The sequence below is a fragment of the Castor canadensis genome, chromosome 6 (genome assembly GCF_047511655.1).
Source record: "Castor canadensis chromosome 6, mCasCan1.hap1v2, whole genome shotgun sequence".
Classification (NCBI taxonomy): domain Eukaryota; kingdom Metazoa; phylum Chordata; class Mammalia; order Rodentia; family Castoridae; genus Castor; species Castor canadensis.
In genome coordinates this window covers 110,556,588-110,578,855 of record NC_133391.1, presented here as the reverse complement: position 1 = coordinate 110,578,855, position 22,268 = coordinate 110,556,588, and the positions used below count along the sequence as shown (strand labels likewise).

The 22,268-nt window shown below is 36.8% G+C and overlaps 1 protein-coding gene across 3 annotated transcripts in view; it reads left to right on the top strand.

Annotated features, from left to right (window-relative positions):
• LOC109695465 (V-type proton ATPase subunit S1-like protein) overlaps positions 1 to 20,815 on the top strand; it is a 32,809-nt gene extending 11,994 nt beyond the window's left edge. For 2 of the 3 annotated variants that reach the window (XM_074077157.1, XM_074077158.1), the window contains exons 2-7: positions 7,544 to 7,584; positions 7,835 to 7,893; positions 8,865 to 9,100; positions 13,888 to 13,938; positions 15,880 to 16,120; positions 18,924 to 20,815. In XM_074077157.1, the coding sequence (XP_073933258.1) occupies positions 7,855 to 7,893; positions 8,865 to 9,100; positions 13,888 to 13,938; positions 15,880 to 16,120; positions 18,924 to 19,226 (870 nt within the window). In that variant the 5' untranslated portion in view covers positions 7,544 to 7,584; positions 7,835 to 7,854 and the 3' untranslated portion in view covers positions 19,227 to 20,815. The remainder of the gene's footprint in view (positions 1 to 7,543; positions 7,585 to 7,834; positions 7,894 to 8,864; positions 9,101 to 13,887; positions 13,939 to 15,879; positions 16,121 to 18,923) is intronic. The other variant, XM_074077156.1, reaches the window with a different exon arrangement.
• The last annotated feature ends 1,453 nt before the right edge of the window (positions 20,816 to 22,268 follow it).

The following is a 22,268-nucleotide window of genomic DNA, read 5'->3' as shown; positions in this document are numbered from 1 at the left end:
AATAATATTACTGCATTTTTTTAGATCTAAAGTCTGCATATGAGGGAGAATATTCAATTTTTGGTGTTCTGAGCCTGGCTAACTTCGCTTAAGATGGTGTTTTCCAGTTCATACATTTACTTGCAAATGATAAGATTTCATTCTTCTTCATTGCTGAGTAAAATTCCATTGTGTATAAATACCACAGTTTCTTAATCCATTCATCAGTAGTGGGCATCTTAGCTGTTTCCATAACTTGGCTATTGTGAATAGCACTGCAATAAACATGGGTGTGCAGGTGCCTCTGGAGTAACCTGAGTCACATTTCTTTGGGTATATCCCCAGGAATGAGATTGCTGGATCATATGGCAGATCTATGTTTAGTTTTTTTAAGAAGCCTCCATATTGTTTTCCAGAGTGATTGTACTATCTTGCATTCCTACCATCAGGTATGAGGGTTCCTTTTTCCCCACATCCTCACCAACATTTGTTGGTGGTGGTGTTTTTGATGATGGCTATTCTAACAGGGGTGAGGTGGAATCTTAGTGCGGTTTTGATTTGCATTTCCTTTATGGCCAGAGATGGTGAGCATTTTTTCATGTGTTTTTTGGCCATTTGAATTTCTTTTTTTGAAAAAGTTCTGTTTAGTTTAATTGCCTATCTCTTTTTGGGGGAGTTTAGTTTTTTCAGCTCCCTGTATATCCTAGTTATCAGTTCTTTGCCTTATGTACAGCTAGAAAATATTTTCTCCCACTCTGTGGGTGGTCTCTTCAGTATAGAGACCATTTCTTTTGTTGTGCAGAAGCTTTTTAGTTTTATGGAGTCACATTTGACTATACTTTCTCTTACTTGCTCAGCTGCTGGGGTTCTATTGAGGAAGTCCGTGCCTATACCTATTGCTTCCAGAATATTCCCTGATCTTTCCTGTACTAACTTCAGAGTTTCGGGTCTGATATTAAGGTCCTTGATTCATTTTGAATTGATACTGGTACAGGGTGATAAACATGGATCTAGTTTCAGTTTTCTGCAGACAGATAACCACGTTTCTCAGCAACATTTGTTGAAGAGGCTGTCTTTCCTCCATTGTATGTTTTTGGCACCTTTGTCAAAAATAAGGTAGGCATAGCTGTGTGGATTCATATCCAGGTCATCTATTTTGTTCCACTGGTCTTCGTATCTGTTTTTGTGCCAGTACCATGCTCTTAACATGGTTTTAATTTGCACTTCCTTTATGGTCAGGAATGTTGAATATTTTTTCATGTGTTTTTTAGCCACTTGGACTTCTTCCTTTGAAAAGGCTCTATTTGACCCACAGAGTGGGAGAAAATATTTGCCAGCTATACTTCAGACAAAGGACTGATAACCAGAATATATAGGGAAGTTTAAAAACTAAATTCTCCTAAAACTAATGAACCAATAAAGAAATGGGCAAGTGAACTAAACAGAACTTTCTCAAAAAAAGAAATTCAAATGGCCAAAAAACACATGAAAAAATGCTCACCATCTCTAGCAATAAAGGAAATGCAAATTAAAACCACACTAAGATTCCACCTCACCCCTGTTAGAATGCCATCATTAGCAGCACCACCAACAACAGGTGTTGGCAAGGATGTGGGGAAAAAGGAACCCTCTTACACTGTTGGTGGGAATGCAAACTCGTACAACCACTCTGGAAAAAAATTTGGAGGCTACTTAAAAAGCTAAACATTGATCTACCATTTGATCCAGCAATACCATTCTTGGGGAACTCCCAAAAGACTGTGACACAGGTTACTCCAGAGGCACCTGCATACCCATGTTTATTGCAGCACTATTCACAATAGCCAAGTTATGGAAACAGCTAAGATGCCCCACTACTGACCAATGGATCAAGCAAATGTGGTATCTATACACAATGGAATTTTATGCAGCCATGAAGAAGAACGAAATGTTATCACTCGCTGGTAAATGGATGGAATTGGAGAACATCATTCTGAGTGAGGTTAGCCTGGCCCAAAAGACCAAAAATTGTATGTTCTCCCTCATATGTGGACATTAGATCAAGGGCAAACACAACAAGGGATTGTACTTTGAGCACATGATAAAGCGAGAGCACACAAGGGAGGTGTGAGGATAGGTAAGACACCTAAAAGATTAGCTAGCATTTGTTACCCTCAATGCAGAGAAACTAAAGAAGATACCTTAAAAGCAACTGAGTCCAATAGGAGAAGGGGATCAGGAACTAGAGAAAAGGTTAGATCAAAAAGAATTAACCTAGAAGGTAACACACAAGCACAGGAAATTAATGTGAGTCAACTCCCTGTACAGCTATCCTTATCTCAAGTAGCAAAAACCCTTGTGCCTTCCTATTATGGCTTATATTCTCTCTACAACAAAATTAGAGATAAGGGCAAAATAGTTTCTGCTGGGTATTGAGGGGGTGGGGGGGAGAGGGAGGGGGCGGAGTGGGTGGTAAGGGAGGGGGTGGGGGCAGGAGGGAGAAATGACCCAAGCAGTGTATGCACATATGAATAATAAAACAATAAAAATTTTAAAAAAAGAAAAGGCTCTTCGGTTCAGTTGTCAATTTCTTCAATGGGTCATTAATTCTTTCGAAGTTTAGTTTTTTGAACAACCTGTATATTCTAGTTATTAATTCTTTGTAAGATGTATAGCTGGCAAAGATTTTCTCCCATTCTGTGGGCTGCCTCTTCAATCTGGTGAATTTTGAGGTGCAGAAGCTTTGTAGCTTCATGTAGTCCCATTTATCAGTCCTTTCTTTTGGTTGATGAGCCATTGGAGTTCTATATAGGAATTTATTGCCTATGCCTATGTATTCCAGTGTATTCCCCACTGTTCCCTGGACTGGTTTCAAAGTTTCAGGTCTTATAGCCACTCAATCCACTTTGAGTTGATATTTGTACAGGGTGAAAGACATGGATCTAGTTTCAGTTTTCTGCATGCAGATATCCAGTTTTTCCAGCAACATTTGTTGGAAAGGCTGTCTTTTCTCCATTGTATGCTTCAGGCATCTTTGTCAAAAATCAGGTAGTTGTAGGTGCATGGATTCATATCAAGGTCTTCTAGACTGTTCCATTGGTCTTCATGCCTGTTTTTAAGCCAGTACCATCCTGTTTTTACTGCTATGGCTCTGTAATATAACTTGAAGTCAGGCATTGTGATACCTCTTGCATTGCTCTTTTTGCTCAGTATTGCCTTGACTATTTGCAGTCTTTTGTGCTTCCATATGAACTTTAGGGTTGATTTTTCAATATTGGTAATGAATGTCAATGGAATTTTGATGGGGATTGCATTGAACATGTAGATTGCTTATGATAATATAGCCATTTTCACAATATTGATTCTGCCAATCCATGAGCGTGGGAGATCCTTCCATCTTCTGAAGTCTTCTTCAATTTCTTTATTCAGTGGTTTATAGTATTCATTGTAGAGGACTTTTACTTCCTTTGTTAAGTTTATTCCCAAGTATATTTTTTGAGGCTATTGTAAATGGAATCATTTTCCTAAATTCTTCTCAGTCTATTCATTGTTGGTATATAGAAAGGTTACTGATTTTTGTAAATTGATTTTGTGTCCTGCTACTTTGCTGAAGACGTTTATGATGTAGGAGTTTTTTGGTGGAGTTTTTCAGTTCTTTTAGGTTTAAGATCATGTCATCTGCAAATAGGAATAGCTTGATCTCTTCATTTCCTATTTGAATTCCTATTATTTCTTCTTCCTGTCTTATTGCTGTGGCTAGGAATTCCAATACTAAGTTAAAAAAGACTGGAGAGAGTGGACATCCTTGTCTTGGTTCTGACTTTAGAGAAAATAGTTTCAGTTTTTCCCAACTTAGTATGATGTTGGCTATAAGCTCATAGTATATAGCTTTTATAATGTTGAGGTGCATTCCTTCTATTCCTAGTTTCATCACAGCGTTTATCATGAAAGGATGTTGAATTTTGTTGAAGGCTCTTCTTCATCTATTGAGATGATGATGGGTTTTTGTCTTTGCTTCTGTTTATATGCTGTATGACTTTTAATGATTTGCATATGTTGAACCGTGTCTGCATCCCTGGAATTAAAGCGACTTGATCATGGTGTATGATATTTTTGGTATGTTGTTGAATTGGGCTTGCCTGTATTTTATTGAGATTGGCCTATCATTCTCTTTTTTTATTGTGTCCTTGTCTGGTTTTGGGATGAGTGTAATACTGGCATCATAGAATGATTATGGCAGAATTGTTTCACATAGCTAATTTTTTTAACCAGGAAATTTTTTAATTCCTACTGAAGTCCAGAGATGAATCAGTCATGAGGAAATGTAAATGTATTTTGTTTTGGTTGAGATTATGGCTTCCTATAAAATCTCATTAGTTCGGACTTAGGGGTATGTGCAAAGCCTAGCTGAATTAGAGTTTGTTTTAAAAGAAATATAACAGCATTATTTTATGTTCAGGCCAGAGACTCAGTGAGCTTGTGTTGTCAACTAGAGCTTTTGATTAGTGAACACACAGAAATTTTTAATTAGTAGAGCAAGGCCTCAAATTGAACATGTTAATGATATGGTACCTCATTCATTCATTCATGTATTTTTATCCAAAAACACTACTAAACTCCTCTACTAACTAGATATTTCCAATTGACTTGATAAATTTTATTTTACTTAGGTAAAGTGTATCACACCATTTTCTATTTTTGTTCATTAAAATTTTAAATTGAATGTATAACCTGGTATCATGAAATATGATTTTTTAATAAAATTCAATATAAAGAAAATTTAAAATATATTTTTTGTGGTTATATTATTAGAAAGCTTGAAGCACTCCAAGAACTGTGGTCTGGATATTAGTTTTTCTTTGATTCATTCAGTAACATTTTAACTTGCATTATAGAATTTAGAGTTTAACTAAATTTTGACTAAAGCATGTACTTATTATAATTTCATGATTACTTTGGTGGGAGTCTTAGTTTTGGTGCTCAGGAAATAAATTTGTTAGTGCTCCTAGACACTAAGAGGACTGATTCATGCTAACCCCACTCATATGAGCCTTACTATAAACAAAAATATCTTCCAGGTTAGGGTGGGACTCCGTGGTGAGTGCTTGCCTTTCACGCGTGAGGTCTTAGGTTCAATCTTCAGCCCTGCAAAATATTTAAAAAAACCTCTTCCACACAAACTTCTATGAATGAAAGTTCTTACATCTTTATTTGTGGTAGCACCAACCTAAACATCCTAAATGTTCATCAGTGTGTGCACAGACAAATAAAATGTGGAATATTTGTATAATGAAATAGTTCTTAACAATAATATAGAATGAACTGTTGATACATTCAATGATATACATTAATTTCATAGTCATCATGTTAAAACAAAGAGGTTAGACAGTAAAGAATATATGTTATATGATCCTATTAGCGTACAATTCTAGAAGATACAAACTAAAGTAACAGAAAGCCAGTCTGTACTTACCTGGGTCTGAGGGTTGAGATGACATCTGAACACTGCAGAAATGCTTGGGAAGTGTTTGTGGTTGATATAAATATTCTGTATTTTTATTGTAGCAGTGGTGTTATGAGTATGTGCCTGTGTCAAAACTCAGAGGCTTGTATACTTTGTATGAATGATTATTGTACATAAGTGATAACTCAATGAAGTTTATAGAAATGAATTAATAATTATATGCATGTATTAAGTTATTAAGGACTGCTGGTAGACATCATCATCCCCAATTTGTTTTCTTCAGAAATTCTCATCAGATATATAGACAATAGGACATTTCATTGTAATTCATATAATTAATTCTAAAGTACTTTACCTTGATACAGATTTAACAACTTCAGTGATGTTTTGCATACATACATACATAATATATATTACTCATTAATTATAAAATATTGCATTTACATGACAGCAGTACATATGGGTCATAAGAATTGTTAAGCAGAGAGTTGGGATCAATCTTTTTATATACTATAAGTGCAACTTGTGAAAAACTTAAAATGTGCAATAAATAAAGTTAAAATTTTTAGGACAGTTATGATGCAACTGGAGATTTAAACACTGAGAATACTTAATGTAAAAGAAATTATCAATATTTTACAGATGAAATTGTATTATATTTTTTAAAGTTCTTTTCTTTTAGTGAAATATATTGAAATGATGTAATTTCTGATATTTTCTTTAAGTGATATCACGGGGGAAATGGGTAAGCTTATAGGTGTAACAAGATTGGTTATAAATAAATTACTAAAGCTTTGTGATAGGTAAAGATATGTAAGAGGTTTTTTTGAATATTTTGGCTTATGTTTTCATATACTTGAATGTTCAGTGATAAAACATTTGTATATATCTAAGTTAACAGTTTCGCTTTAAGAACTTGTTTTAGAGAACATCTCTTGAGTATGAACAAATAATCCACAACAAGTTAAAAGCAATATTGTTATAATACCAAAATGTTGGGAAAAAACCTTGTATTAGTTTTTCAATATTATAATGAAATACTTGATATAGGCTACTTATGACAAGAAGTATACGTAGCTCACAGTTTTGGAAGTTCAAGGGCATGGTGCTTGCTTTGACTCTGTTCTGGTGGAGGGTACCATGCAGATGACAGATGGCAGTGGCGGAGTGCATGTTGGGAACAGGAGTCACATCTTGAGCCAAAAAGCAGAATGAGCAGCAGGGGTCAGGTTTTCTCCTTTTGTAACAGTGTTTTTACAAGAACTACCAACAGGTTGGACAAGAACTACTGCACATGCTCATTTACCTTTTACTGTCATCCTGGGTACCAAGTCTCCAGTCACAATGACATTCAAGCCACATCCAAACTATAGCACAACTTAGAAAGGAATTTGGTTAAAGACATTAGGATACATTTTTATGATGTAATGTTACATGGTATTCAAAATTCTATCAGAAAAATGCAATAACAGTGGTAAATATTTGTGATATATTTTAGAGTAAAAAACAATTGTAGATATAAAAAAGTATGCTTATAAAAATCAATGTTTAAGTTTCATAAATAGTAAATATATGTGTATATTAACATATATGGCATATGTGTGCATGTTATATGTGCATAGAGAGACTGGAAGGATATAATCATAATTTCTATTCTCATAATTTTCAGAAATATCTTTTTTGGCAATTGAATCTTTTTTAAAATAATAAGCATTGAATATTTTGGCTTTACTATATTAACAATATAGTGTAGTATAAAATTTTATTGTAAGATATTTTATTTTGCCTAATTATTTTAATATTATTATTATTGGTTAAACCTCAATGTATAGCACATTGCTTAGCATGTGGTAGGCTCTCTATAATATCCAATGAATAAGGATCAATATTGATTTAAAATGTTTTCTTCATTAAATTTTTCTGCATATCCTGTATTTTCCTTGAAGAGCATGTATTAGTTATTAAATCAGAAAATCACAGTTAAAAATGAATGGTTTTGATAGGCTAAGGTTCTGCTCTTCCTGACTGAGATGTAATAAACTGAATATACTTCTTAAAACTCTTGTAAAAATCTGAACTGTAGATATTTTCTCAGGTATAAAATTTTCTTTCCAATTTCAGTTCTCGAACACCTTCAAATAAAGAAGTGGTTACAAAGAGTGGTAAGACTTGTCATTTCCTTTGTGGTTTCTTAAGGGGTATGGGTTAAGACAGGCTTGTTCTATGATAGCCTCTCTGACCAGTGGTGTTTGTACATACAGTCCCTCCTGTGAAAAATCTGATGTCTTTCAAATTATCAGCCAAAAGAGGCTTAAATGTGATATATTTCACAGTGCTTAGCATTGCTATCATTCAATTACAGTAAACTGGCGATATTTAGAGTACATACTCACACCATTATTTATTTCACAGATCAACAGAGTAATGGAGATATGAAAACAGTCCAGAATTTCACAATACCAGTCACACAGGTATGGATGCATCATGAAATTAGATTGTAATCTGTCTTTAAAACATTTTAAACACTTTTCAACGATGTCAGAGCTACTGTGAAAATATAAATAATAAACTTAACATGTTAATATATTAATAAGAGCTTGTGTGAACTTCAGGTGTTAAATGTATTATGGTAGTCTGATAGTTGGAAAAACTTAAAGTGCAATAAGCCCACCTTATTTGTGGATTTATTATCACAGTTCTGACCAAGCATGTTCAAAAATAGTAATAAAAAAGAAAAAGAAATTTCTAAATCAAAAGTTTTAAATTCCATGTGAGCATTATGTGGCTCAGCCAAGAAGCTCCCAGTCAGTCTCTTGTTATGTCACCTGTGTTCAAATCATTGTGTGATTGGCTGAGTGTTTCCCTGCCCTGAATTTTGTGAAGATATGCCTCCCAAAAAGCAAATGGTGCCCCCAGAGCAAGGAAAAGGTGAATGGACTTAGTTTAAATGATAAAGTAAAAGTTTTAGGTTTGTTGAAAGGCAGCATGTCTTCAGTGGAAGTTGGGGAGTCTTATGGGAAACATGAATCAAGCATCCAGAGCACAGTACTGAACTCTGTGCATCCTGAGTGAGGGTGGTCTCCTCGGAGCCACAGACCCACAGGTACCAAACATGTACTGTCATTAATTTTACTTGCTCTCTCTTATAGCTTCATTACAATATCAAGTTTTATTGCTTTTCAGAAAGGATCACTATAGTAGCAGTGCATTTTGATTACTGTGAACTTGGGTTGTTCCTCCTGTTAACTAATTTTTTCTTTTATCTGTATTTGCACAAGAGTAATTGGTTTACTATTTATATTATACATTTTATGGGTTTTAATAAATATATAATAATATGTATCCACCATTACAAATGTGAATTAGCCCTTTTTCTTTTTAGGAAGTCTTTTGTACTTTGGACACAAATTAATCCCTTAAATTTCTTTATTTGATTAATTAGGCTCTCAATGACAATGTGAGCAAAATCAGGCGTTCAGAAAAAGAACACTGGAATGCATTCAGCCATCATAACCCCGTTAATGTCTCCATTGATGGAATTCCCTGCATTCTTTTCTGGGCCAAAAGAATCACAATTAAATTTAAGAATCAGACCTGGCTGGACTTTACAGATGAATCATTTGGTCAAAAGACAGCAGTGGACACTGGCAACTCAACATGTAGTGACGAAAGTGCAGTGTAAGTTAATCCCTCTGCTTGAGGAAGTCCTTAGAGTTATTGCAGTCAGTTAACTGTGAGCATCCAGTTTGTTACTTCAGAAAAGATTACTACCTTTTATATGACCCTGACACTCATCTTTGAGGAACTATGTAATGTCTAAATGAAAGAACAAGTCAGAAACGAACTTTTACCAATGTTATTTCTTTCCTGGCAATTTTCTCCTGAACCCTTAGTTGTCATAACAACTTACGGAAAATGAGTTTTTAAAATGAGGGTTCACAAACCTATTCTAGAAGACAGAAATGAAAAGAAAAGAATATCAGGCTTAGTCTCAACTCCAAATGTTAGGTTTCTTTTGTCACATCATGGAAGAAATTACGTGGTACAGCAGGTCACATATGATCTTGGTGGGTGAAACAGAGAAGCCTCACTTTAGCCGGGACAAGTGTTTGATTTCAGGAGACAGTTCTGAAATTGTGGAACACTGCCTGCTTGCAAATATGTTAGAGTACCTCTGAATGGCCAAATTTCAGAGAATTCTTTAGGGCATTTCAGCTTGATTAAAATAATTAGTTTTGGTTTGAGATAAGCAGGTTAAACAAATAATCCTTTTGAGGAAAAAATCAATTTCCAATGCCTTTCTCTGTTTTTGTCTTATATTGTTTGTTTTGTTTCAAGAGGAGGAAACATGACATGTTCCACTTGTATCCTATAAACCTCCTTTTCAATATTTGCTGGAACAATGAATGGTTTTGGAAGATTCTTGGAATTAGTTTTGGCCTGGGATTGTAGGATGCTTTGTATAAACCCTAACACACTGTATGTGTATGCATGTGTGTGTTCCTTTTATACTTTATCTACTTGGGCTGGAAACACTTTTTATTCCTGAACTTTATTTTTCATTCAAAAATTAAAATGAATTATATGAATATATACTTAAAAGTCATATTATGAGTCTGTGTGAGTGTCTTGCTATTTAGAATGACAATCTTTTCTTTTTTCAGAATGACTATCTCTTAGTAGGGAGTTAAGAATTGTAAGAATAAGCATCATAATCCTCCCAGATTTGTTTATCATGTTATAGCACAACTGTTAAAGACTGTGAAAGAGATGCCAGCACTAAGAGCTCTGGACTTTTTTTTTCCCCTAAGGCTCTAATTAATTCCCTACAGGGCTCTTTATTTGTGGTCAGTTGTATGGGGAGAGAATTGCCTGGGGATAATCTTGCCTGCCCTTGGATGACTGGCCTGCCTTGATTCCATTTATCCTGACCCTAGGGCATTTGTGGGGAGAATCAGTGCACCATAGCTATTTATTGAACTTTGGAGACCTTACTGCTCACTGGGAACCTATACTTGGAAAGAATAGAAACTTGGCTCCTAGGCCAGTTCTGCCAGTGACTTTTGTGACTTTGCAAACAGGACCTGCAGTATTGCCATCTGTCAGTGGAGATAATGGCATCTACTCACTGTAATGAAAAGGCATTATGTGAGGTCTTTATAGGCCACATATCTGTTATTCCTCACATTAACTCTGACTCACAGGTCATCATCACCTGTTTCGGGTGAGGAAATCAAGGTTCAAAGAGGTTAGGAAACTTACTACACTCTCACAGTTTGCTAGTAGATCTGGTTTTTAAAATTTCTTTAAAAATGACATTGTACTTCTTGGCCCTATCTCCAAGATAGGAGAACTTGTCAAGCACTTGTCAAGTGCTATCCAAAGTAGTGTTCTTTTTCTTCCTAACTACTAATGACACTACTGTAGAGTGAAATGGTGTCAAATTACCCAGTGAAGAGGCCTCTTAAGCTTTGGTTGTCACCATACATAAATTAATAATTGAGCAGGACCTGATATTTTGTCTTCTTGGTCACCACCTTAGAATTCTATGCAGATGTGTTCCCTGAGTGTGCAGCACCCACTTCCTAAAGAGCTGCTCAGGTGAGAGTGCTGGCAGCATGGACAGCCCACCCAAAAAGCACAAGCAGGAGGCTTCTCAGGAAGCCAGGTGTTCAAGGACCAGCTGCTGAGGCTTCCTGTGGTTGATTCCTGGGAATTGCTTAGATTAATGAGATTCCTTTGTTGTGCTGGTGAGGAAATCTTCAATTTAAAAGGATCAGAATGGTAGCTGCCAAGAGAACAAACCCAAGCAGCGACATAACCATGTAGGGTCAAAAGCACATATTTAAAAAATGACGTATTTCAGCTCTTGGAAACAAAATGTTCAGGGAGTGGCAAATTTGGCAGGGAGATTTGCTGTGGAAGTCTTTTAAATAGTGAAAGTCCTGCGAATAGAACATAATCCCAGCATCTGCATATATTTTAAAGTTAGGCAATTATATTATGAAGAATTCAGAATCTGTTTTAAATGTGTAAGTAAGGCACTTAAAAGAGTAAAAAAAAGCTCCCCTTTTCCAGTTCTTGCTCCGGGTTGCATATCTTCATCATGTTCCCAGTTGATGGTGCAGTACTGAGCCCTTAAAAGCTCTTCGCTGAATGAGCGTTGAATTTGCTTTGTTGAAATCAGGCCTCAGGTTCTTTACTGCAAGGCAGAGCATGCTAATGAGCTTTTGCTGAAACCAGGATTATGGGAATTTGCAGCAGACTATCAATACTGTTAGGGATAAGGCCTCTTGAAGACTTGATTTCCTGAGCAAATAAGCTTTCAAAGTGTTTGTAAATGAGTACATCTAAGGTGTCTGTGTTTATGATGTGAGGAAATGCAAATATTTCTCTTATCAATCTGTTATATGATTTACTTTGTAAACATCACCACCCTCCCCTATAAATAATATTAAGATAGACTTCAGCCGAGTCATTGATAGTTCTATTTCTTGATAAGAGGGATCAAACAATGAGATGATATATGTTGGTATTTTTAGTCTTATAATTGGATCTTTTAAACCTATCTGCTTTTGCTTTTTTTTTTTTTGCTTTATAATATGACAGCAACATCTTTTTCATATTTACATTTCTCACATTTTACCACTACAATTATTTATTTAGCTTGTCATTTTCCAACTTTATTGAAATACTAGTGGAATACAATGTACTGCACATATTCAAGTGTATAATTTTTATCAGTTTTTACATAAAACCATTACCATAATCAAGAACAATAAACATTTTGATCATGCCCCACACTTTCCTTGTTCTCCTTTATAATTCATCTCTCTGTCCACTTCCACCTCTCCAGATAACCATTGGTTTGCTTTCTGTCATTAAAGATAAGCTTGCATTTTCTAGAATTTTATGTAAAATAATATAATAAAGTTGTAAAGTGTGCACTCTTTGGTCTGGCTTCTTCCACTTAGCATAGTGATTTAGATAATGTCACATATATCAATGAGTGCTTCTTCCCATTTCTGAATGGCTTTCCATTGTATGGATGTATCACAACTCATCCATTCACCCGTTGATGGAAAATTTCTCTCCCCCAGTTTTTATATAACTTGACAAAAAATATATTTATATAACTTGATATGAACATTCATGTACAAGTCTTTATGGAAGAATATATCTTTTGTTTCTCTTAGTTGTCATTCCACATAGGAGTAGAAAGTCTTAAGTCATATAGCATGAAAATTAACATCTGTACATGCTTTTTAAAGTGATTGCACCATCTTATTTGTCCGCCAGCATGGTAAGTGAATTTCATCCAGTTGTTTTATATTCTCTTGACACTTTGTAAGTGTCAGTGTGAGTGGTTAGTGACTTCAGAACAAATTTTACCAGGACCTGGATTAAAACATAAGTCTTGGAGTTAGTAAGAGATTTACCTCCTGAGAGCAAGGTGCTTATATACCAAAGGATAATGAAACCCAGGACCACAGAGACATTCTAGGGGATGGAAACCCAAATAGACATATCTTATCTTCTTATCGGAGACATTTGTTTATGAACCAAGGATATTAGACCTGTAGTCATGTGTCCTTTATGGTGAGCTATTTGCTCCCATCCAAGGGCTAATTAAATTCTTCTACTTATATTCTAGGGTAGGTACCCAGGATCTTCCATCTTTATTCCCAAGGAGAATTTATTGACACTAAAGAAGCAGATATTTCTCTCCCTCTCTCAGGAGGTAAAGAAAGAACCAATGTCCCTTTCCTATATATAACTCCCAGATTCATAATTTTGGTGTTCCTCACCTCTGTTATAAAACCCAGTGTGTATATGTTGCCAGGGAGAAAAACTGGGGAATTAGTGTTCTTATTCCTATGAGGAAGTCATAATTAATCTGTATTGGATCCAGAAAATCTTGTGTTTATTTTCAGGAAAATGTGAATAAACATAGGTATTAAAAGATTATAAGCTCAGTTTTTAAGTTTTATTCATCCTGTCTTATTTTATATTTTCCTAATGTCTAATGATGTTGAGCATTTTTTCATGTTCTTATTGGCTATTCATGTATCTTGCTTTATAAAATGTTTGTTCAAGTCTTCTGATTATTTTTAAGTTGGGTTGTCTTCTTACTGAGTTGTTGAGTTTATTATAGCCTAGATAAAGTCCTTTGTATATAATTATTTCCTGTTCTCTGTGTTACCTGTTTTATTAAATACCAGTCAAAGAACAAAAGTTTTTTTATTCTAATAAGATCAAATTTACTAATTTTTTCTTTTATGGCTCATGCTTTTTTAATTTTTCAAGAAACCATTGCCTACCCCAAGATCATATGACTATTCTATAAATTTTGAGTTTTAGGCATTACATTTAGGTCTATGACCCATTCTAAGATAATTTTGGGTTATTGTGTGAAGTCAGGTTCATTCCCATTTTAATGGATAATATTGTTTCTCTTTTCTTAGATTGTCTCTGAAGTTTGGTGAGACTGAAATTCCAAAAGACATTGGTATAAGGTAGGTAGGATACCACTTTGGAGTACTACAGTTTCAGCACATCAGGTTAGTTCTGTTTACTTTATCAATTCCACATGTGACAATCAAAGGCTGGCTATGTACCAAGCCTGTGATATATCAAATACCATATCTATCTTAACTACACTGAAAACTCAGTGGTTATGTACAATGGAATCCTATAGAAATGCTTTATTTAATTCCTATCCAAACACTTTTACTCCCCCTCCTCTTCAGAGAGGGACTTAAGAGCACATGAACCAGAGAATATGATCCTCTTTTCCTCTGAACAAAAAGAAAAATATAAATAAAGCCCCAAGGATTGAGGCTCTTGTTTAAAGTTATTCTTTATAGCTCCTTATAATAAACCACACTTATCTAACTACAATGAATAAGTCTCTACTATCTGAACTAACACAAGCCTTCATTTTTCTGTATTTATGGGTAGAAGGATGCACTTGCAGTGGCTTATCCATGCAGTTGGGAATGGAGAAATTTGAAGGCATTAAATTTTCTTTTCATAAAAACATAATGCTTTCCTTCCTATAAGATGAGCCTTTTAGTAGAGATTAGCAGTTTTGTCTTCAACATTACTTAGAAAACTAGCAGGTTGTGCTAGGGGATTCTCTCCTAAGCTGTGCTCAAAGGAGCACTTCTGCTTTGTGAAGACATTTATAAGATCCTCTAGAAAAGGGCTTCTCTAGTAAAACCTGTTTGGGAATGACTACACACCATACCTTCTTCTTGGAAATCCACCCTGTAAATTTATCCATTCAAGTTTCTGAGAAGACATACTCTTAAGGAAGACTGCTGCACTTTGTTACTTTGAGTAAGCCAGTGTTCCCTGTGATTAACCTTGGGAAACTTTCTTCCTCAGGATGTTTGCCTACCTATCATGGGACACTAGTGTTTCCATGATACTAATTTAGAAAACACACACTACCATATTTTTGGCAGTATTGAAATCTGAACTCAAGGCCTCAAGCTTGCTAGACAGGTGCCTTGCCTTCAGGCCCTTTTTTGCTTTAGATGCTTTGTGAATAGGTTCTTGCACATTTTGCCTGGGGCCAGCCTTGGGCCATGATCCTCTTACCTACACCTCTTACAAGCTGGGATTACAGATGTACACCACCATGACACCATCTTTCAGAGAAACTTAATTTCTTTTTGCAGTGTTGGAGATTGAACCTAAGGCCTTGCATATGACAGACAAGTGCTCTACCACTGACTACTCCCCAAGTCTTTCAGAGAAACTTTGTAAGGAAATAGACTCCCACTAGGTGCCCAAACTTATCTACACATCTGGTACAGAAATGAGGAATATTTTTGATCTATAATGGCACTTTTATTTCCAATGTAAAATAGCTCTATTATCATTATTAATGACTAAGTTGTGTTGCACAGACTATTAGTACCCCATCTGTATCTAGTTGGACCTTTCCATGAAGAGCACTAAACCTCACATACCCAACCTCAGCGGCCAAACTCTCTCTGCCTAAAAGTTCTCTTTGGCCAAAGGGGCCCACTGCCTCCCATCCCTAGTCCATGAAGTGTAAATACCCCAGTTTCCTCTCACTCAGGTGAGGGAGCACAGAGGCGTATTTTTTTTCATCTTGGCTCCCAGGCTTCTTCATGGGCATTAAGCAGTGAAAACTTGCTTGATAATGTGCAATTTTAGCTGCCGTCCCCTCCTCTGTCATTTCTCTTCTTGTCATTCTACATATTTTGCGTGAACGAATTCCCCCAAATGCTTCTTAAATGCACATCCTGTCTCAGGATCTGCTTCTGAAGGAGCAGAGGCTCTTGTTCAAAACCCAAATGAAGCCTCTCTTCAGGTTGGTTCCACCACCTGACAAAAGAGGGCGCCATTGTACTGTTCTTAAATGAGGCTCTGCATCATTAAAAGTGCAATGGGGGTAATACTGATGTATAAATCATTTTCAGATTCATCCTCACCAATTACAAGAAGTTGTCCAGCCAGAGTTGGTTTAATTTGCACAGAGTTGAGATTATTTTCAACAATTCGATCCAAGCAACTTTTAATGCAACAGAAATATATGCCCTGTCAAGTTATTCCTACCACTGTCAGCGCGTCAGCAACCTGCAGCGCCATGATGCCCTCCTGTTGCCCAGTGACACAGATGGCACGTCAAGTCTGTGGGAAGTCACTTTTATTGATTTCCAGGTAATAAAGTGAAGCCTGTCCTCAGTACACCTGTGTATTTGGTGCCAAAGAAACTCAGTGTTTGTTTGCAATCATCTGAAACAAAAGATAAGCAAAATACGAAATGACCCCTACTCCCTACCCAGGGTTGGCTTTTACCTTCAGGTTTATCCAGTCCTGATGATTATCTCTCTAAACCCCAGTCAGGTGGTGACTGACACTTCCTGGACTGGCTCTTCTGGCCACAGGCATGGTGAAACAATTATTTGCTTCCTGCCAGTGAGTGGAGCAGTGATCCTATCAGTGTCTGTAGTGTGAGTGAGGTGTTGGCAGTTAGCATAGGAATGGAGTCATTGGCCAGGGAGTCAAAAATATCCCAAAGATCTTGAAAGTATTTGGGGAAAGTCATGCAAGTGTAAGAGGTTCCTTTTCACCACCAGAATAGTCTTGGGGCTGAGAGACTTTCTGTCAAGTTCCTCTATCTTGTTTCTGTGGAAAAAGCTAGCCTGTTCTTCCAACTCACTGAAATAGCATGCATGACTCTGCATGTTCCTCTTAAGGGCACTTCCAGCCTTCCCATCCATATATGTGGATATCACATATAGAAATAGCTCCCGTCCACCCCCCCTCCCCCGGCTGGAAGAGGTGTAGTGTTGATGTGAGGCTGCTGGGGAAGGGAAGGAACTTGCATTGTGGAGTCAGACAGACCTGATTTCAAATTACTACTCAGCAGCTTGAATAAGTTACTTAATTCTATCTGCCTCTGACCTATCTTTATGGGTGTAAAGAACACAGGGTCTCATATATATGAAACATCCAGAACCATGTGAGATATGGATTAGTAATACCTCTTTAAGTCACCTCCGTTAATAGGTCAGGTAATACATTTTATGTTATATATCTTTTACAATTTATAAAAAGCAAAGCAAAACAAATGGGCAAAAACGGTGGGGTAAAGAATTTTTAAAAAGGAAGAAAAGACCAGAAGCTCAATTAGAAGCCACTAGAGAGGTTGGTTCATAAAAACAACAGGTTTATCTGTCTGCACTGACAGGATGTAGCACACCAATTTAGCTTGGAAATCTTGAAGCAGCCAGCATTAGGGTCCCTAAGACTACTGGAAACTGCCCGTGAGAAGTAATTCCCACTGGGTTTTGCAATGTGTGTCCTCAAACAGCATCCTTCCAGTAAACGCAGCCCCGTGTGTCACAGGTGGGCTTTGCAAAGACACCCATAATGCAAACAGACGACAGACGGCAAACTCAGGCGAGGAAAGAGGTGGTATGGTGAAGGTGGTTGAGGTATGTGTACCAAAGGCTGCTTTCTATTCTGCAGCCTTGCTCATTCTGGTTTATTCTAAGAATAACATGCAGGCATCCCTCAGGATCCAAAGAGGACTGGTTCCAGAGCTGCTGCTCCCCCAGGGGCGCCAAAACCCACAGATGCTGAAGCCCATTACAGAAAATGGTATATAGTATTTGCATACAACCTCTGCCTGAATACTTTAGATCATCTCTAGATTACTTATAATACTAATACAATGTAAATGCTATGCAAATACTGTATTCTTTAGAGAACAGTGAAAAGAAAGTACAATTTTTTTATTTTAAATATTAATTAATTTTTGGTGGTAGTAGGGATTGAACTCAGGGCCTTGCACTTGCTAGGCAGGTGCTCTACTACTTAAGCCATGCCTCCAGCCCTCTTTTGCTTTAATTATTTTTTGGATAGGGTCTTGTGATTTTTACCTGGTTTTGGCCTATAATTCTCCTGCCTATACTTATCTACCTACATCATGCTCCACTTATTTGTTGAGATTAGTGCCAAGTAATTTTTTGCTTGGGCTGGCTTGAAATACCATCCCTCCAATCTCCATTTCTTGAGTAGCTGGAATTAGAAGCATGCACCACCACACCCAGCCCTAGAATAGTTTTTTTAATTCACAGATGCAGAACCAATGGAAATGGTGGACCAAATATTTAGTATCTGTACTTTCAGGCATTCACTGGTAGTCTTGGAACTTATCTCTTGAGGATAAGAGGGGGCTATTGTACTACTGATAAAGAGGGACAGATAGTGACAAGAGGAAGAAGAGACAGCACACATCAACAGCTATGGACTCATAACCTGAATCTGAGTCTGTAGCCAGATGGTCCAGATTGAAATCTTTGTAGTGCTTACTGCCATGTGACTCTGGGTCAGTTACTTTTCTTTCCTGTGCCTCAGTTTCCTTCTTATAAGAGAAAAATAGTAACTTGCTTCTAGGCTCCTATGAGTGCTAAATGAGTTAAGGCAATGATTAGTACATAAAAAGCCTTCAATAAATGTTACCTTTTATTTTTATATATGTTTTACCTCATCAGGAATCACGATATTCTTAGAAGACTTTTCCCATCTGTTACCTGTCAGTAGAGTAAAAAAGGTCCAGGAACCAAGACTTAAAATTTTATCTCTGAAATTTACACCCACACTTACAAATTTAGCACATACTTTGAGAGACTCAAGTAGTTGTGGTTTTACATGGACTAGAATATTCCTAAGAGTCAGACTAAAAGAACTTTTATTTCAGTCTTGAATTTCATGAACCTAATTGTGACAGCCATCCATCCCAGAATTTCTGGGTCAGTCCAGATTTAAAATCAAGTGTCACTGACTCCAAAAACATAATCATATTTGTCAGATCATGTGCTTAAATTATTTAGCAAATGTGGTGATTGTATATTAAATTTGTCTCATTAGGGGCCCAGAACCACTAGCCCAAGTGGGAATTGGGTTTTAGGAAAGAAAGCATAAGTCGCATTAGCTATTTTCTTTCTCCTGACAGATCCAAGGCTTTACCATCAAGGAGGGGCAGTTTGGCAAGGCCCGAGATTGCACCTCTTTCTTCTCACCAGCCATTCTGATTGGCTTAGCTATGTCCCTGATCCTTCTGCTGGTTCTGGCCTATGCCCTGCACATGCTCATCTATCTGCGATATCTGGACCGGCACTACGACTTCATCACTTCTCCTGCCCACTTCCCACCACTGAGAGCAAGAGACATGGCAGAGGAGAAAGAGCTACTGAGGAGCCAGGGGGTTGAATGCTATGAACTGAGGAGCCAACAGATCTGTAAAATCTATGTGTAACAGCACCATGCCTGCAATGGACTCTGAAAGGCAGTGCTTCTCTTCTGTGCTGTTTGCTTGACTTGTGACTGGATTGATTAAAAAAACAAACAAACAAACAAAAGGAAATACACACTGAATTGCTTTGCCTAGGTAGACTTAGGGCAATGAGAAGTTATCTTAGCAGTCCCCTAGAGATAAACATTATGGTTGGCCCAAAACTACAGAGAGAGAGAGAGAAAGAGAAGAGAAAATAATACAATATCGAGAAAGTAAAACACATTTGTCCTCCTTGCCTGTGCCACTTTGGATATAATAAGAATAGAAATAATAAACCCAATGTTATCTGGAAGTTCAAATTTTAAACTTATTTTGTAATATAGTTTACATTTTTTTGAAATTATTTCCCAATTTTCTTTAAAAATAGTCATTTTCTTCCTTTTGTAGAACTGTTTAAGGAAGATTCCTGTTCATGAGGTAGAACACTTCATTTAAGGGCCTTCTTGTCGTTTACTTTGTTATTCAGAAGCAGCACAGCCCAATCTGTGCAGCAGGGGTTAGAGTCCTGGGCATATCTTACCTTTCCCATCTGGTCCTGTGCTGATGTTAGTCTCATTTGTCTGCTGTAGACATCCGTAAGTCTCCTGGGCACACTAGAAACAATAAGAAGAGTAAGTAAGAACAGTGCACTTGTTATGCAAATGCAGTCAAGACAAGTCTTCCAATCCCTCTTCCCTGTGATAGTATCCCCTGAACTCCTCCTTAGAAATTCTGGAGCAACCACTGATGTTCTTCCACCATTTTCTTCCATATGGATTCCCCCATAATTTTTTTGGTAGATAAAGATTAGTTTATTCTCCATCTCACAAAAGCCTCTCAAATATACCTTCTATGTTAAAGAGCTCATAAGTGTAAAGTACATTTTCCTATCTATGGTTTTATATATGATCTGGGTTCTACTAAGGAGATACACTTTCCCAAAACTTAGACTGGAGACGGAAACAATGCAGAGTAGAGAGTTACACACAGAGAAGTTTAGAATATCCTGCGTAACTATTATATAGGTCTACTGTCTAATTCCACCCTGGAGACAAACTTAGGCAAATAGTGGGTGATAATCACAGTGTTGTATCTGACAAAGCAGTCTCATGGTGAGCATTTCTTTTGGTTGCATTGTTATTTACTGTGAATGTAGGTTTAGTTCTAGACCTCCCTGAATACTGTAAGATCATTATGTTTTATAGTAAATTCCTTTTGTTTTGATATCTGGAATATATTTTATAGTCTACAATTAAGATTCCTGATTTGTGTTAGTACCAGTATGATTGCAGGAAACAGATTCTCAAGAAAATGGAAATTTAGGATCAATTACCTGCACTGTTTGGGTTAAAACCAATGGAAACTCTGTTAGTATTAGAGAATGATAAACTGATAGCACATGCCATTCATTAATGAAGGTTGGATTTGCATTGTTGCCTTGAGTGTTCATTGGTGCTATGAATAACTGTTTGATAGGCTATCAATAAAGGAAAGGTAAATATAATTTATTGTTCAAACTAGGATACTTTTGAAAGTGAAAGGGACTGTCATTAAAATTTCCTCAACAGCAGTCTGGATGGTGCAACTGAGATATACAGTCACCTGAGGTATGGGTGATAGCCTGTTGGCTGGGCTGGCTCTTTATAACTCTGTTGGATGGTTTACAGAGAAAAAAAAAATAATATTTCAAGATTTTAAATTCACATCTCACATCATGGACAGAGATCTAGGGGAGTTTCTATGACGGTTCTAAAGGGATCCCTTACCTCTTGTCAAAAGGTGACATAGGTGGAAATCAGACTCATCTGATTCTGCAAAAGGCTAACCTGCCAGGTCTCATATATGAATATGAGAATATGGACTGTAAAGAGAGAAACTTGGAGAATAGAAATGGTAACTTTTTGGAAGATTTAGACAACTTTAAGAATATTGAAACTCTCACTCCACACTCACTTTTTCTTGTTAGCAGAAGCAACTCATGTGAGATTCAACTGTTCTTGCCTTTCTTGAAGACCCCATGATAACCTCACCAGAGATAGTTACTTAGTCAGGAGGTGCCAATTTTCTTCATTGCCTTTAGGCAATTGCAAGGAGTCAATTGCAAAGTCAAATTTGGGAGAATAGAATTGCAAAAATAGATTTGCGAACTTATATAACAAAAGATTTGAAAGAATACAGGTGGGGATGGATTTTGATGATGATAGCCCAAGATAAGTTTATAATTTTAGATTGAACTGAATTGTTTGATGTTGGAATTGATAACCCTCCAATGCTGAAAACAGACACACAGAGACAGAAAATCTTGACAAAGCAATTTCTCTTGATCAAGAAGGTGCAAGCATGTGCTCACTCCCACTAAGCAAACACGTAAGCACAAAATGGCTGACAGTGGATCCTCCTTATATCCCTGACCCAGTTGTACCTGCCCCTCACCTGGGATTTGTCCAGGTCAAAGGTTCACAATCTCCCTCGATTGGCTAAAAGGCTTGGGGGATGGGTTAGGGCATACAGTTTGGCAGGTAATGGAGTTGTACAGGAATCGGGAAGAAGCAAGGACACTTTAAACATGCAAATCACCTAAGATGGCGACCTGAGGGAATTTTTAAGTAATCTAAGAGGGTAACAAATACCTTGATAGAAAAGATCATTTTTCTTACATTTGATATGGACTTTCTTATCAGATACTTAGGATTAAATGTGCTGGTCTGAGCAGCTGGGAGTGCTACTCACAGTTTGCTTGGTTTGTAATTTAAAACCTGGACTCAACAGTGGCATACCCTTAATGAAGCAGAGAGATCAGAAATGCCTTCAAATTACAAGGAGAAAGAAGAAAAACTTTGTAACTTGGAGAATTAGGATTTAGGAATATGTTTATCCTGAGTGGAATGCTTTTCTTCCTCATAATAATTTTCCTCAGTGAAGACCCAGAAGACATTCTGTTTGTCCTAGCACTGAGAAATACTTTGGGAATGTAGCACTCACATTTTTGAAAGGTGCTCTAGTGATTCCTCTGAAGATGATGAA